This window comes from Gopherus flavomarginatus, chromosome 1 (assembly GCF_025201925.1).
Source record: "Gopherus flavomarginatus isolate rGopFla2 chromosome 1, rGopFla2.mat.asm, whole genome shotgun sequence".
Taxonomy (NCBI): Eukaryota; Metazoa; Chordata; order Testudines; family Testudinidae; genus Gopherus; species Gopherus flavomarginatus.
The window spans coordinates 335,603,737-335,618,610 of record NC_066617.1 but is presented as its reverse complement, the minus strand read 5'-3'; the positions used below and the strand labels follow the sequence as shown (position 1 = coordinate 335,618,610).

General features: G+C 44.3%; 2 protein-coding genes across 4 annotated transcripts in view; one reads left to right on the top strand and one right to left on the bottom strand.

The window, feature by feature from the left end:
- The window catches only part of LOC127036627 (protein NPAT), a 37,884-nt gene extending 26,344 nt beyond the window's left edge, over positions 1 to 11,540 (bottom strand). For all 3 annotated transcript variants that reach the window (XM_050927693.1, XM_050927713.1, XM_050927703.1), the window contains exons 1-3: positions 11,449 to 11,540; positions 3,867 to 3,985; positions 1,877 to 1,937 (exon numbers count right to left, since the gene is read on the bottom strand). In XM_050927693.1, coding sequence (XP_050783650.1) covers positions 1,877 to 1,937; positions 3,867 to 3,985; positions 11,449 to 11,485 — 217 coding nt within the window. In that variant the 5' untranslated portion in view covers positions 11,486 to 11,540. The remainder of the gene's footprint in view (positions 1 to 1,876; positions 1,938 to 3,866; positions 3,986 to 11,448) is intronic.
- Positions 11,541 to 11,649: 109 nt separating this feature from the next.
- The window catches only part of ATM (ATM serine/threonine kinase), a 110,768-nt gene continuing 107,543 nt past the window's right edge, over positions 11,650 to 14,874 (top strand). The window contains exon 1 of the mRNA XM_050937999.1: positions 11,650 to 11,752. The gene's annotated coding sequence lies outside the window, so the exon portion shown is untranslated. The remainder of the gene's footprint in view (positions 11,753 to 14,874) is intronic.

Sequence of the window (14,874 nt, the reverse complement as noted above, 5' to 3'; positions counted from 1 at the left end):
CTATCCCAGCGTTCAAGTGGCTGCAACGTGCTTTTCAAAACAGGGGGGTGGGGTGGAGTGTGACAGGGAGCGTGGGGGAGACAGAGAGAGTGGATTTTTGGAGCTGACACTGTTCTCAGCTCCCTGCCTTGCAAGTTCTAAGGACTGGAAGACACACAGCACCTACCCTGAATCATTTTAAAAGTTCTGACGCCTTCCCCCACCCCTCTCATTCACTAAATGCAAATTATGCACTGCTAAATAGCCGTCAGACCACATAAGCATCTGCTCAACACGGACTTCCCCCTCCCCCTCTGCCGTGTGAGCCTGTCATTTCTGTCTTCAAGCAAACAGCTGTGAACATTCCAAAGCAATTCCCCTGCCTGCCTCCGCTCGCTCAGCAAACAGGAGCTGTGTTTGTTTTTTAAATAAGCAGTTTGGGGGAGCTCGGAGTTCAGCCATTCTTCCAGTTTATTGAGCATTCTGGGAGTATAGTATGTTGTAGGAGGCATTCTGGGATACCTCCTAATACCCTGGAGGCCAATAACAGCGCTTTTGGTGGCCACACTTGATGAGCAGTGCTGCATCACCAGTGCTGCAATCGTTACACCCCAAGCAGACCAGGTGTACAGCCAGCGCTGCAGCCAGGGAGTTGCAGCGCTGGATGTGCCTTGCAGGTGTGGACAGTTACTAAGTTGCAGCGCTGTAAACCCACCACCAGTGCTGCAACTCTCCAGTGTAGCCAAGCCCTTAGTGCCTAAGTCACTTCTAAAAATTGGATTTACACCTTTAAATTATTCAGGTACTTTATTTTTGAAAATTTCACCATATATTTATAGCCTTTTATGGGAATAACTGCACATTTTTTAAAAATGTACCGCATATGTATAGTCTTTTACAGGAATCACTGCTCATTTTGATAAATAACTGAGGGAAATTAATATGCTTGAAATTTGGGGAGCACACAATCTTCAAAAAGCAAATGGAGAGAAGGAAGAATCTCCAAGCAGCTAAGATTACAGAAAAGACTAAAAATCCAAATTAGAATTTTTGTGTATAGTAGGTCTGAGTTGGCACCTGAATACTTGGATTTCCCAGTAACTGTAGATTGTAGATACTAAACAGCTCTCAGAATCAAGTCCACACCTTTTTTAATTCCATACTACATTAAAATACCTAGTTCATACTCACTTTATTAGCTGAGTTTACAGTCAGAGAAGTGAGTAAAACAACATCACAAAAATATTCAAGACATGGCAATTCTTTACATAGAGATCAAAGGTCATACATTTAACTACACTGTATGCCCCCACCCAAGTCTCACAAAGCACCATCAGAACTAAGTCTAGTCACTTGCACAGACGTCAACGGTGAACAAAACTAGGTGGAAGGCAGACTCTCATTAGTTGCATTTAAAAAAAAAAAAGTTGCACTTTTCTCTCTCCTAGCCACACAAAATGTTAATAATTCATTTTGAACTTTTTAAAGATAACTTAAGGAAATCAAGACAGGGAAGCCAAATTTCACACATGCACTGCAAGTCTCCTCTGGTTATTTTTCTATATACAAACAGTACAACTCTATTATCATGAACCTTCATTTACTTTATGCCTAACATACACTTCTGTCCATTGCTATATTAAAGATTCTGTTCACATTTTTAGTGAGAAAGCATGCCCACAATTACTAGCTACGATAACAGACATCTTTTTTTTAAAACTCTGATCAAATTAACAATCATTTGTGTTGTGATAGAACCTCAAAGTCCCAATCTAGACTGGGGATTGTGCTAGGAACAGAGAGAGAGAGAGCCTGTCTCTACTCCAAAGAGTTTACAACCTAAATAGATAAATGAAATGAAGTGCTATACAACAGATGTCTGACCCTCAATGCTTACCTTTTGTTTTCATGGCTACATACTCATTAAGAATGGTTGTCAAATTTTTTCCAAACAAAGACTGAAAGAAAAAAAATGATCAGTATTAGATTAAAGAATCTTCAGCAGCAACCTACACTTTACTTCTTCTATTACAATACTTAAATGTTGAAAAAGACTGAGTCCTAACACATTCAGTTCTTGTAGTTCTTTAGGATCTACACCATGTAGACTTGGACACAAATAGATGTAGATTACCCTGCTTATGCTGCTCTCTCGGGACTGCAAAAAGTGCAACCTGGGGACAAAACGCATTCCTCAACAATAACCGTAATTTTCAAGCATACAGCCTTCTGCAGAGTAGCCATTCCAGGACATATCAACCAAGAATACACTAACTTGCTTTAATTTGCTCTTGTTATTATGGGATAATAGAGCCAGAGGCAGGAGAAAGTTAGGCAGTGTCATTTTTGGTTGTTAGGAAATAGCTGCAACATGCACGCAAGTAAAGGCCATCAGCCTGAGGCAGTACAACATGTTGCTAAGAGAACAGACACCTCAGGAGAGTTGCTGCCAAAAGTGAGAGTTTTAAATAATTTTAAAGCAAACCATCTGCATCTGTCTCATTACACCATGATTTTAGGTGACACACAGAATTAGGATTTTCAAATTACCACTATCCTTAGTTTCAGCTTCTTGTCTAGTTTGATATTGGTAATCACTTATAGTCCTGATACTTGTTAAAAGCTCTCTTGAATTATAAAGCATGTGAATTCTAATGAGATTTTGGTCCTATGGAATTTCCTAACATCACTTGCATTTAGAAACAGAAAAAAAAAATATTGCCAATAAAAGGAAAATAGTCTATATATTTTCCATCTTAAAAGTTTAAAATAAAAGAATATTTCATTATAATTTACTTTAATAAACCACATAATCTTTTTCTCTCCCCTTTGTTTATTTATCTAATTCTTACTGGCCGCAGCTGAATTCAGAACTGAAATTCAGACAGCCCAGTAGGCTATTAGCAACATGACTAATTAAATGCTTATAACTAGATAAAACGTTTTAAGCTCTTTTTTTGAGTTGGTGTGTCAGAAACATGGATCTCATAAGGGAGAGACTTCCACCAATCTAGAATATTGCAGGCCAAGAATTCACAGTTATCAAATGGTGTATTAGAAAAATAGAATGCAAGCTGTGAGTAGGTGCAAATATGAATATCAAAGTTGCACGTACAAAAATCAAAGCCATTGCACTTGGAATGCTAGTCAAAACCTCATTTTGAGTGCATTAGAAAGGGCAGCCATTGAAGTGAGAGAGTTAACATGTATTTACATTTACATGCATAGTTAATAAACAAATCATGAGTGACAAGACTATAGATAAATTGCACCTCAGCTGGAATAGATAAGGGTAGTAAGTGCAGAAGCGTTACAGTTGTCAAACTGGAAAAGAATTAATGCATTCACCAGACTTCTAGTTGTGCTGGTAAGTATGCACACATTTGAGATCTTTAAGTGAAACTGATTTATCTAATTCAAGTTAGTATTTATGTGGAACAGACTGTAATTAAATGTTACATCTACACGATACAAAGGTTGTCATACTCCTAATAAATAATACTTTAAATAATTGTAGTAGGCCTGTAATCAATGTAGTTTCTTGCAATACTTTAACAAAAGTAACTCCATGCTCACAGCTACAAAACAGATTGAATTAAACATTCTCAATACCATCTGCATATTTTACTCTTTTAGATATCTATCCTTCAGTATTATCAGCAATGTAGGATTGAGACAGCTGTGCACATAGAGTGCTTTATGGGATGCCAAAAAGAGAGAGAGAGGTTACTATTTCAAACTACTGAAACATTTGGAACAGTGTCTGAGTGGTAGATGCTATGTAGTAGTGCAGAAGTCTGTGTGGACTAATAATAAATTATTTAGGAGAGATTTTCAGACTATACCACAGCGTAACTTTATCTTGTATGCTGTAAAGATTAACTCACCAGTAAACAGGCTGGAACAAATCCTTCCTCTGTATAGTGCTCAGCATATTCCTTTAAATCTGAGCTTTCCAATATAAATTCACGGCAGGTGGCTAAAAGCTTTTCCTGTTGTAAATACCCTGCAACAGATAAGACAGAAAGTTTTGCAGTTTTTTTAATTGCTTTTCCATGCTACACTTGGTAGATGTCAAAGTTCCTCTAAACATATTAATTAAGCACGCTCATATAGCAATTATCTACGGACTCAATTGACAAAAACTAAAGAAAATAAGTTATATTTTGAAAGAATAGCTCCTTTTCCAAACATGTCCCTAACTGTAAAAAATAAAAAAATAAAAAAAATGGCATATAATATTGCTGACATTGCGCTACATAAATCCAAATAAAGCTACTTTCAGACTAAAACCAATTATTAGTACCAGGAAAGGAAATGCGGTAGATACAATTTACCTAGATTTCAGTAAGGCGTTCGACACGGTTCCGCACGGGGAACTCTTAGTCAAATTGGAAAAGATGGGAATGAATATGAAAGTTGTAAGGTGGATAAGGAACTGGTTAAAGGGGAGACTCCAGAGGGTCGTATTGAAAGGTGAACTGTCAGGCTGGAAGGAGGTCACTAGTGGAGTCCCTCAAGGATCGGTTTTGGGACCGATCTTATTTAATCTTTTTATTACTGACCTTGGCACAAAGAGCGGGAATGTGCTAATAAAGTTTGCGGATGACACGAAGCTGGGGGGTATTGCTAACACGGAGAAGGACAGGGATACTATTCAGGAAGATCTGAACCACCTTGTAAACTGGAATAATAGAAATAGGATGAAATACAATAGTGAAAAGTGCAAGGTTATGCATTTAGGAATTAATAATAAGAATTTTGGATATACGTTGGGGGCGCATCAGTTGGAAGCGACGGAGGAGGAGAAGGACCTTGGGGTACTGGTTGATAGCAGGATGACTATGAGTCGCCAATGTGATACGGCTGTTAAAAAAGCAAATGCGATTTTGGGATGCATCAGGCGGGGTATTTCCTGCAAGGATAAGGAGGTGTTAGTACCGTTATATAAGGCGTTGGTGAGACCCCATCTGGAATACTGTGTGCAGTTCTGGTGTCCCATGTTCAAGAAGGATGAATTCAAACTGGAACAGGTTCAGAGACGGGCTACAAGGATGATCCGAGGAATGGAAAAACTGCCTTATGAAAGGAGACTCAAAGAGCTTGGCTTGTTTAGCCTGGCCAAAAGAAGGCTGCGGGGGGATATGCTTGCTCTATATAAATATATCAGGGAGGTTAACGTTAGGGAGGGAGAGGAATTATTTAAGTTTAGTACTAATGTAGACACGAGGATGAATGGATATAAACTGGATATTAGGAAGTTTAGACTTGAAATTAGACGAAGGTTTCTAACCATTAGGGGAGTGAAGTTCTGGAATAGCCTTCCAAGGGAAGTAGTAGGGGCAAAAGACTTTCCTGGCTTTAAGACAAAGCTTGATAAGTATATGGAGGGGATGTTATGATAGGATCGTTAATTTGGGCAATTGATCTTGGATTACCACCAGATAGGTCTGCTCAGTGGTCTGCGGGGAGATGTTGGATGGGATGGGAACTGAGTTACTGCAGAGAATTCCTTCTTGGGTGCTGGCTGGTGACTCTTGCCCACATGCTCAGGGTTTAGCTGATCGCCATATTTGGGGTCGGGAAGGAATTTTCCTCCAGGGCGGATTGGCAGGGGCCCTGGAGGTTTTTCGCCTTCCCCTGTAGTGTGGGGCACGGGTCGCTTGCTGGTGGTTTCTCTGCAGCTTGAGGTCTTCAAACCAATTTTGAGGATTTCAATAACTCGGTCCTGGGATAGGGGTTGTTATAAAATTGGATGGGTGGGGTTCTGTGGCCTGCCTTGTGCAGGAGGTCAGACTAGATGATCAGATTGGTCCCTTCTGACCTATGAGTCTATGAGTCTATAACTATTACTGTTTATACAGAAACAAAGCTGTGCATAGCTCTCTATAGACAAGAAAATAAAATTACTGCCAGAAAGGATTGACAATCTGAGCAATACATAAAAGAGCCTGCAAATCTGCAGATATCCACGGACCACGTTTGCAGATCGTGGATGGATGCGGATCCAAATTTTATATCCAGAGTCCAGCAAATCTGCAGATAACTGCTATTATATCCATGCAAGCTCTATACATTAGCCCAAAATTCCAGTTTTAAATTAAATTGAACTCTACAGTAATTTTTTATAAAATGCACTGCCATACAATAATCAAGATTCTACGTGCATATATAACAGTTCCAAAACAGAAAAAACATGAGCAACGTTAAAACATGTTCAGATTTCTTTAAAAAGATGAACATTTCTGGTAGATGGCATAATTGGAAAAGTAATATATTTCCATGCTGTAAACTTCATATTCAGTAGACATATCAATAGTCTCTTGTGCAGCTCTGCACCTAAGCCCTGGTCTACACTATGAGTTTAGGTTGAATTTAGCAGCGTTAGATCGATTTAACCCTGCACCTGCCCACACGACTAAGCCATTTTTGTCGACTTAAAGGGCTCTTAAAATGGATTTCTGTATTCCTCAACGAGGGGATTAGCGCTGAAATCGACATCGCTGGGTCGAATTTGGGGCAGTGTGGCTGCAATTCGATGGTATTGGCCTCTAGGAGCTATCCCAGAGTGCTCCATTGTGACTACTCTGGACAGCACTTTGAACTCAGATGCACTAGCCAGGTACACAGGAAAAGCCTCGGGAACTTTTGAATTTCCTGTTTGGCCAGTGTGGCAAACTCAGCAGCACTGGTGACCATGCAGTCCCCCCAGAATATTTATACGCTCCCCCATCATCTCCGTCTCTAAGGTTATTGCAGATTAGAAGGCGAAAAAAATGCATTCACAATGACATGTTTTCCGAGCTCATGCAATCCTCCCGCACTGATAGGGCACAGCATAATGCATGGAGGCATTTAGTGGCAGAGGCCAGGAAAGAATTGCTGTGTTTGCTTAACGGCAAAGATATCATGCCTTGCTAGCAATCCTGCCCGAGCCAGGTCACTATGTCACATGCAGTTCGTGCTGTGTCAGCCTTGGGTAGGGGCATGACCACTTTGTGAGCAGGAAGGCCATAGATATAGACATTGCATTAGGTAGTTTCTGTAGCCAGAGAAAACATTCCTGTGCATTTGGCAAAGTCTGTGGCAAAAAAAGAGACGTCCCATAGTGTAGTGATTATCACGTTCACCTAACATGCGGAATGTCCCTGGTTCGAAACCGGGCGGAAACAGATCACTGTTCCTTTTTCTGACTCCCCTCCTGCATTTTTAGTCTCAGAACAGACTGCACTGTGAAATTTTACTCTGAATTACAACAATTATGAGTTAAATAATATGGAAGCTCTAAGTTATAGTCCCGGGTTCCTTACTCTTTCAAATGCTCTCCTAAACTAACATTTTTGTTAGGAGCAGGGGAAAATTTTCATTAAGCCTTTTATAGTGACTAAATGCTATCTAGGACTCTGAAATGATCTTAACATGGCCCAGAGAGTGCAATCCTTCATTCTGGATTTGTTATTCCACAAGTTGAACTACTCCTTACTACTGTCCAGGCTTCATGAGCCATGGGAGCAAGGGGCAGGCTGGGATAGGTGCAATTGTGCGGTAATATCGTCTGAGAGAGCAGCCTGAGGCAGAAGCCTCCAGCTCGCATGATATTCCAGGCAGGACTGTATCTCTGTGAGATGAAACTTAAAGAAGAGAATGACCTTGAGTCACTCGCATTCGGTGCTCTAAGAGGATAGCCAGGTCTGTCCAGGCACCCCTGATCGACCTCATCGAGGTCTGCCAGCTGAGCGGGACCCTTGGCTGGCAGGAGCCGGCGGACGGAGCTCCGGACCGGCAGCGGGTTGAGCAGCTCAGCCTGCTACCTGCCTGGGGTTCCAATCAGGTACGCAGGCAGAGCGGATCCGGCAGACGGGACCCCGGAAAAAAGGCGCAAAACGATTGTCTGCCATTGCTTTCACGGAAGAGAGGGGCAGGGGCCTGATGACATGTAGCCAAAACCACCCGTGACAAAGTTTTTGCCCCATCAGGCATTGGGAGCTAAACCCAGAATTCCAATGGGCAGTGGAGACTGTGGGAACTGTGGAATAGCTACCCACAGTGCACTGCTCTGTAAGTCAATGCTAGCCACTGTAGTGAGGCCGCACTCCGTCGACTTAATACACTTAGTGTGGACATACGCAATAGACTGTATAAAATCGACTTCTATAAAACTGACCTAATTTCATAGTGTAGACATACCCTCAGATCCCATTAGTTACTTTAATGTGAAATAGACAGTTATTACTTCCCCCTAAATATTTCCAGCCTTTAGGAAGTGTGTATAATTATTTAACTTCCATTTTAATGCGGAAATTCCTTCAGGCATTAAAAAGAGTAATTTATATATAGAATTCAGAACACAGAATCATGAAAGTTAGTACAGTATGTCATTTTGTTTATTCCATGCCAGAGCAGACCTGCCCCTGTGCTACGCTGGATGGTGCTATAGCCATTCTATTTTAATGTCTCTGATGGGATTCCAGTTCCAAACATCTACCTCCAATTTGTCTCTTATTAAATACCATTCCTAGAACTGACAGAAAGATCAGATCAAATCAAAGTCTTCTTCACTTTCTGGTCCACACCAGCGTTCAACATATGATGCATCAAATAAAAATTAAAAACCCCATAATTCACTGAAGCTAATTCTTGCAATGCTATACATCATGGAAATATTTGTACTTGGTCCTAAAGATGATTAGTTAACATCATGAAGAGCTGTGTAACACTACCGGTACAGCCTGTAATTCTGTGTTTTGATGTCAATATTATTCAGATATTTTTTAAAAATCCAGCCACACCATTACTCTCTCTATGACTTCCTGAAACACCGTGTGTGTCTTCACTACATTTTAAAATGCACGAAAGGGAGTTTCAGAGCCCTGGTCAGTCTATAGACTCGGGCTTATGCCACTGCACTAAAAACAGATGTTTATCATTCAGGCTCGGGCTGGAGGTTGGGCTCTGAATTCTGGGCAAGAGGGGGGGTTTCAAAGCCTGAGCTGAACTGCAGCGCGAGCTCAAGTATATAAACCCAAGCCTCACTACCACAGGTTTTAAAATGCAATGTAAACATATCCATAGCTGCATAGGATGACTATATGCTTACAACACCCACACACACACAGAGAGAGCTATGGTCAAAGAACATTAAAGTTGCAAAATCAAACACTCAAAAGTTATGAAATACCAGGATTAAGGTTGCTCTTGCCCAATTACATACGTGTGTTATGATATCAATGAGGAGTCCGGTGGTACCTTATAGATTAACAGATTTGTTTGGGCATAAGCTTTCATGGGTAAAAACACCCACTTCTCCAGATGCATGGAGTGAAAATTACAGATACAGGCATAAATATATATTGGCACATGAAGAGAATGGAGTTACCTTACAAGTGGAGAACCAATGTTGAAAGCCAATTTAGTCAGGGTGGATGTTGTCCACTCCCAATAATTGATGAGGTGTCAATACCAAGAAAGGGAAAATTACTTTTATAGTGAGCCAGCCACTCCCAGTCCCTGTTCAAGCCCAAACTGATGGTGCTAAATTTGCACATGAATTATAGCTCAGCAGTTTCTCTTTGAGGTCTGTTTGAAGATTATTTGTTGAAAAATGGCTATTTTAAAATCTATTATTGAGTGTCCAGAGAGAGTGAAATATTTTCCTACTGGCTTTTGTATGTTACCACTCCTGATGTCTGATTTGTGTACATTTATCCTTTTACATAAAGACTGTCTGGTTTAGCCAATGCACATGGCAGAGGGGCATTGCTGACACATATCACATTAGTAGATGTGCAGGTGAATGAGCCTCTGATGGTGTGGCTGGGTCCTACATGGTGTCGCAAATGGTGTTATGATACAATCTTTAATTAAATCATCATATACTATTTTTTTCTACAGGATCCCTGCCTTATTCAGCATACTGGATGAACAGTGCTCACTTAATGAGCAGTTATCCATTATTTTGTTTTATCCTTGTGGTTCAGTGTGTGGCTCTCCAGGCCTTATTTACTGCACATCACCAAACCCTGAATACAAAATTATTTATGTCCCCAGGGGCTTTTCTATGGCGATTTCAACAAGTGCCGGGGGTTGTGGTTGTTGAGAGCACAAGAGAGACAGTCTTTCTGTTCTCAGTTCTGGTTCAGGGCACTATAGCAGCCCCCTGAAGAACAACTGCAGGGAAAGTCCTCCTCAGTCTCTGCAGCCCTGGGCTGGAGTATGTGTAATGACCACCATCTTGTCTGACATAGAAGGGACTGAACTGGAGACTTCCAGACACAAAGTATGAGCTGCTACAGTTTGAACTAAAAAGCCACAATTCTCTAGGTGAGGGCTGTAACAACTTGTGTCCTCTGCAGATTGGCACAGAAGCAGGACCAGTTACACTCACCAGTCAATGACCTATGCTCAGTAGGAATGAAACATGCCATCTGATCAGCACAAAGAGCTTGGAGGGGATGGACCACACTCAATGAAAATGGACTCTTCAGGGAAAGTAGCTGCCAAACTCTATCAAGTTTCTACTGAGCATGTCTGAGCTGAATTTTTTCAGAGGCTTATAATAATAGCTTATACATTATAATAATTTTAATAAGGATGGCAAAGAGCATGTTCCAAATTTCAAGACCCTTAGTCCAAATCATAGAGACACTAGATGCTCAGTGAAAGTTTGACAGTCTAGATATTCTGATCTACATAATTCTTCTAGTAATCAGAAGTTTAGTTAGACCTCATTCACCCTATTTCGTTTCGTAGAAAGATACAAGAAAATACGACCTTTATAAATGTGGATTACACTTTTTGGGATAGCACAGGCTCCCCCCAAGTTAAGATATAGCCTATTAATGTAGCTTCACCTGTCAGTTTGCATCTTGACAGGTCTTTTTGCATTACACCAACTGTGTGAAGGCAGGGCCACAGGTAGTAAAATCTATATGGCAGAAACGTGTTCTTAGTTTGGGTGTTGCAACCAGATACAGGGAAGGTCAGTGTTACTCTCTTTCTTTAGGGCTAGGTGGGAGGGCAGTCGAGAGTCTTTTTTCTGTTGCAACACGAGGGCACAGTAGGGAAGAACCATTGGCAAAGGAGCTCTGTATTTCTGCATTTTCCACAGCCCTGACCACGCTGTCAGTGGCTAACCAGTAACAACAGAGAAGCTGTATAAACAACTGCCGTGTGCGGCAGCCTTTGGCCCCGTGGGGCCCCCATAACGCGCCCCCAAAGGCAGGGGGCGCAGGTCTGCTCCTGCCGCGGTAGGGCCACGCCTCCTGCACGCAGCCAGTTTGCGCTGGTTGCTGAGCAGGGCACGTCGAACAGCCCCGGTGCCTGTGAGGCCTCTGCCCCAGGGACCGACGGCTGCAGCCCGGCGCCCTCGCGGCCCCCGCCCTGATACAAGCGGGCGCTGCAGCTCCGGTCCCGCCCGGCGGGCGAGGCCAGCGGAGCGGGAGACGTGACCCGCCCGGCCCCCGGACTCACCCAGCACCAGCCGGGCCACGTCGGACGGCAGCAGCATGGCCCCGCGCGGGGCTGGGCACGGCAGCGGCGGCCCCCGGGAGCGCAGCCAACCAGCCGCGCGACCTCCGCCTGCCGAGGCGCGGAATCGGAAACTGGGAGCCACTGTCCGCCCCGCCCAACTCCGTCCGCCGGAAGTAAGCGCGCTTCCGCTTCCGGGTTTGCCCCGGGCACGGAGTGATGGGGAGGCGCGTGCGCAAGCGCCTCTCTTCGACTCTTGCCCCGGGCACCTCGCGTTCGCGGAGGCAGCGTGCGGACACCACGTGCGGTAACTGACTCCGGGTGGCGGTTGCAGCCCAGCGGGGGGAGGAGTCGGGTGCGCCAAGCCTCGAGTCTGAGCTCAGATTCTGGGGCTGCCTTGGTCCCCGGGTCCTACCGGCACCCGGCTACGTGTCCGTCTGCGCCCTCCGCCCCGGATCTGGGGGTCCCCAGCCGCCTCTCAGCCTTCTCCCCGGCCACCTCTCAGCCGTCTGCCGCCTCCCCGCCCCTCCCCCCGGGCAACCTCCCCATCCACCCCCGGTCACCTCGCAACCGTCTCCGCGCCCCCTTCCCTCCGGGCCACCTCTCAGCCTCCCCAGCCGCCTCTCAGCCGTTTCCCCTTCACCCCCCACCCCACCTCTCAGCCACCTCCCCGCCGGCCGCCTCTCAGCCCCGTCCCCGCCCCCCCTCCGGCCACCTCCCCCCCCGCCGCATCTCAGTCGTGTCTCTGCCCCCCACCCCCCGCCATCCCCCTGACCACCTCTTAACCGTCTCCTCGCCCTACCCCACCACCTCTCGGCTGTCTCCCTGCCTTCCCCCGCCACCTCAAGGCAGTTTCCCTACCTCGCCCCTCCCACTTCCCCTCCCGGCCATCTCCCTGCCCCCCCTTCTTTCCCTACCTCCCCACCTCATCTTCCCCAGACCATGTGGCCTCACTAGTGCCAAATAGAGGGGAATAATCACTTCCCTCGATCTGCTGGAAATGCTCCTACTAATGCAACCAAATATGCACTTAGCCTTCTTGGCAGTAAGGGCACACTGCTGACTCAAATCCAGCTTCTCATCCACAGTAATCCCCAGGTCCTTTTCTGCAGAACTGCTTTTTAGCCAATTGGTCCCCAGCCTGTAGCAGTGCATGGGATTCTTCTGTCCTAAGTGCAGGACTCTGCACTTGTCCAGTTGAACCTCAACCGATTTCTTTTGGCACAATCGTCCAATTTGTCTAGGTCACTCTGGACCCTATCTCTACCCTCCAGCCTATCTACCTCTCCCCCCAGTTTAGTGTAATCTGTGAACTTGCTGAGGGTGCAGTCCATCCCCTCATCCAAATCATTAATAGATGTTGAACAAAACTAGCCTCAGGATCAACCTGTGGGGCACGCTGCAGGAACAACCCGTGAGGCTGCCAGCTAGACATTGAGCTGTTGATCACTACCCGTTGAGCCCAACACTCTAGCCAGCTTTCCATCCACCTTATAGTCCATTCATCCAATCCATACTTTTTTAACTTGATGGCAAGAATATTGTGGGAGACTGTATCAGAAGGTTTTGCTAAAGTCCGGATATATCACATCCACTGCTTTCACCATAGCCACGGAACTAGTTATCTCATCATAGAAAGCAATCAGGTTGGTCAGGCAATACTTGACCTTAATGAATACTTGACCTTGACCATGTTGACTGTTCCTGATCACCTTCCTCTTCTCCAAGTGCTTCAAAATGGTTTTACTTGAAGACCTGCTCCATGATTTTTCCAGGGACTGAGTTCAGACTGACCGGTCTGTAGTTCCCCTGGTTCTCCTTCTTCCCTTTTTTAAAGATGGGCACTATCTTTGCCTTTTTCCAATCGTCCTGGATCTCCCCCGATCACCACGAGTTTTCAAAGATAATGGCCAATGGCTCTGCAATCACGTCAGCCAATTCCCTCAGCACCCTCATATGCATTAGATCTGGACCCAGGGATCTGTACATTTCCAGCTTTTCTGAATAGTTCTTAACCTGTTCTTTCACCGCTGAGGGCTGCTCACCTCCCCATCTGTGTTGCTCAGGACAGCAGTATGGGAGCTGCATATGTCTGTGAAGTCTGAGGCAAAAAAAGCATGGAGTACTTCAGGTTTTTCCACATCATCTGTCACTAGGTTGCCTTCCCCATTCGCTAAGGGTCCTACATTTTCCTTGACCTTTTTCTTGTTCCTAACATAGCTATAGAAACCCTTCTTGTTACCCTTCACATCCCTTACTAGCTGCAACTCCAGTTGTGTTTCGGTCTTCCTGATTACAACCCTACATGCACAAGCAATATTTTTATACTCCTCCCTAACCATTAATCCTGTGGAGTCAAGCTGGGATCTGAGAATTAAGATGAGTTTTTTCCCTCCCATGAGCATGGTCTCTGATAAAGCTTCTGCAGGTCAAACTAGATTCCCAGTCTCACTGATGCAAATCCTTCTTTTCAGGAAGGTTACACAGGTAAAACTGAGGATAGATTTGCCTCGGCACTCAGAATTTAGTTCTGTTCATGCACAGAACCACAACAGAATCAAGTTCACTCTGCTGTAGTTGGGCTGGTGTGAAGGTTGGGAGGTTAGCAAGTAAAAAATGCTAAAACCCTATATTTGTTACCAGAGGAAGCAGAATGCACTCTGAATACAAAACAAGGAACGGATCTGATGCGTATTCACTAGCCTACCACAGCATATGAACGCTGCCTAAGTATTTAAAATAAAATAAAAAAATGTTTCTGGCTCTCTTTCTTCCTGGCCTATAGGACAAAGAGACTGATCTGTTTATTAGGTTTTCTAATGTATAGCATACATATGAAAACTTTATTGTGGGACTGCTAACTTGAAGAAATTAGTTTTGCATTCTTATGGCACATAAGCACATCTTCCATGCAAATCTAGGGCACCCACTTTGATATATGAAGGACCACGTTGTCTGCTTGCCAAATGCTTGATGATCACACCTATACATGTACGCAGCCATTGCATTCCTTATTTTTCTAGTCTCTTTGATAGATAGTGCCCTATCGATAAGCTATTTCTATCAAATTCATGGTCCATTTTGGTCAATTTCCTCAGTCAGCCGCCATCGCTCTCGGGCTGTCCAGCTCTGAAGGCAGCAGCGCAGAAGTAAGGATGGCATGGGTACAATATTGCTACTCTTACTCCAACGGCTGCTGTTCTCCAGGCACCCAGCTCTGTAGGCAGCGGAGAAGTGAGGGTAGCAATACCGTGACACCTCCCCCCCAAATAACCTTGTGATCCCCCTGCAACTTTCTTTTGAGTCAGGACTCCCAATCTGAGAAATGCTGGTCTCCCCTCTTGAAATCTGTATAGTATAGAGTAAAAGCATACACAAGACCAGATTTCACGGGGCAGAGACAAGATTTCATGGTCCGTGACATGATTT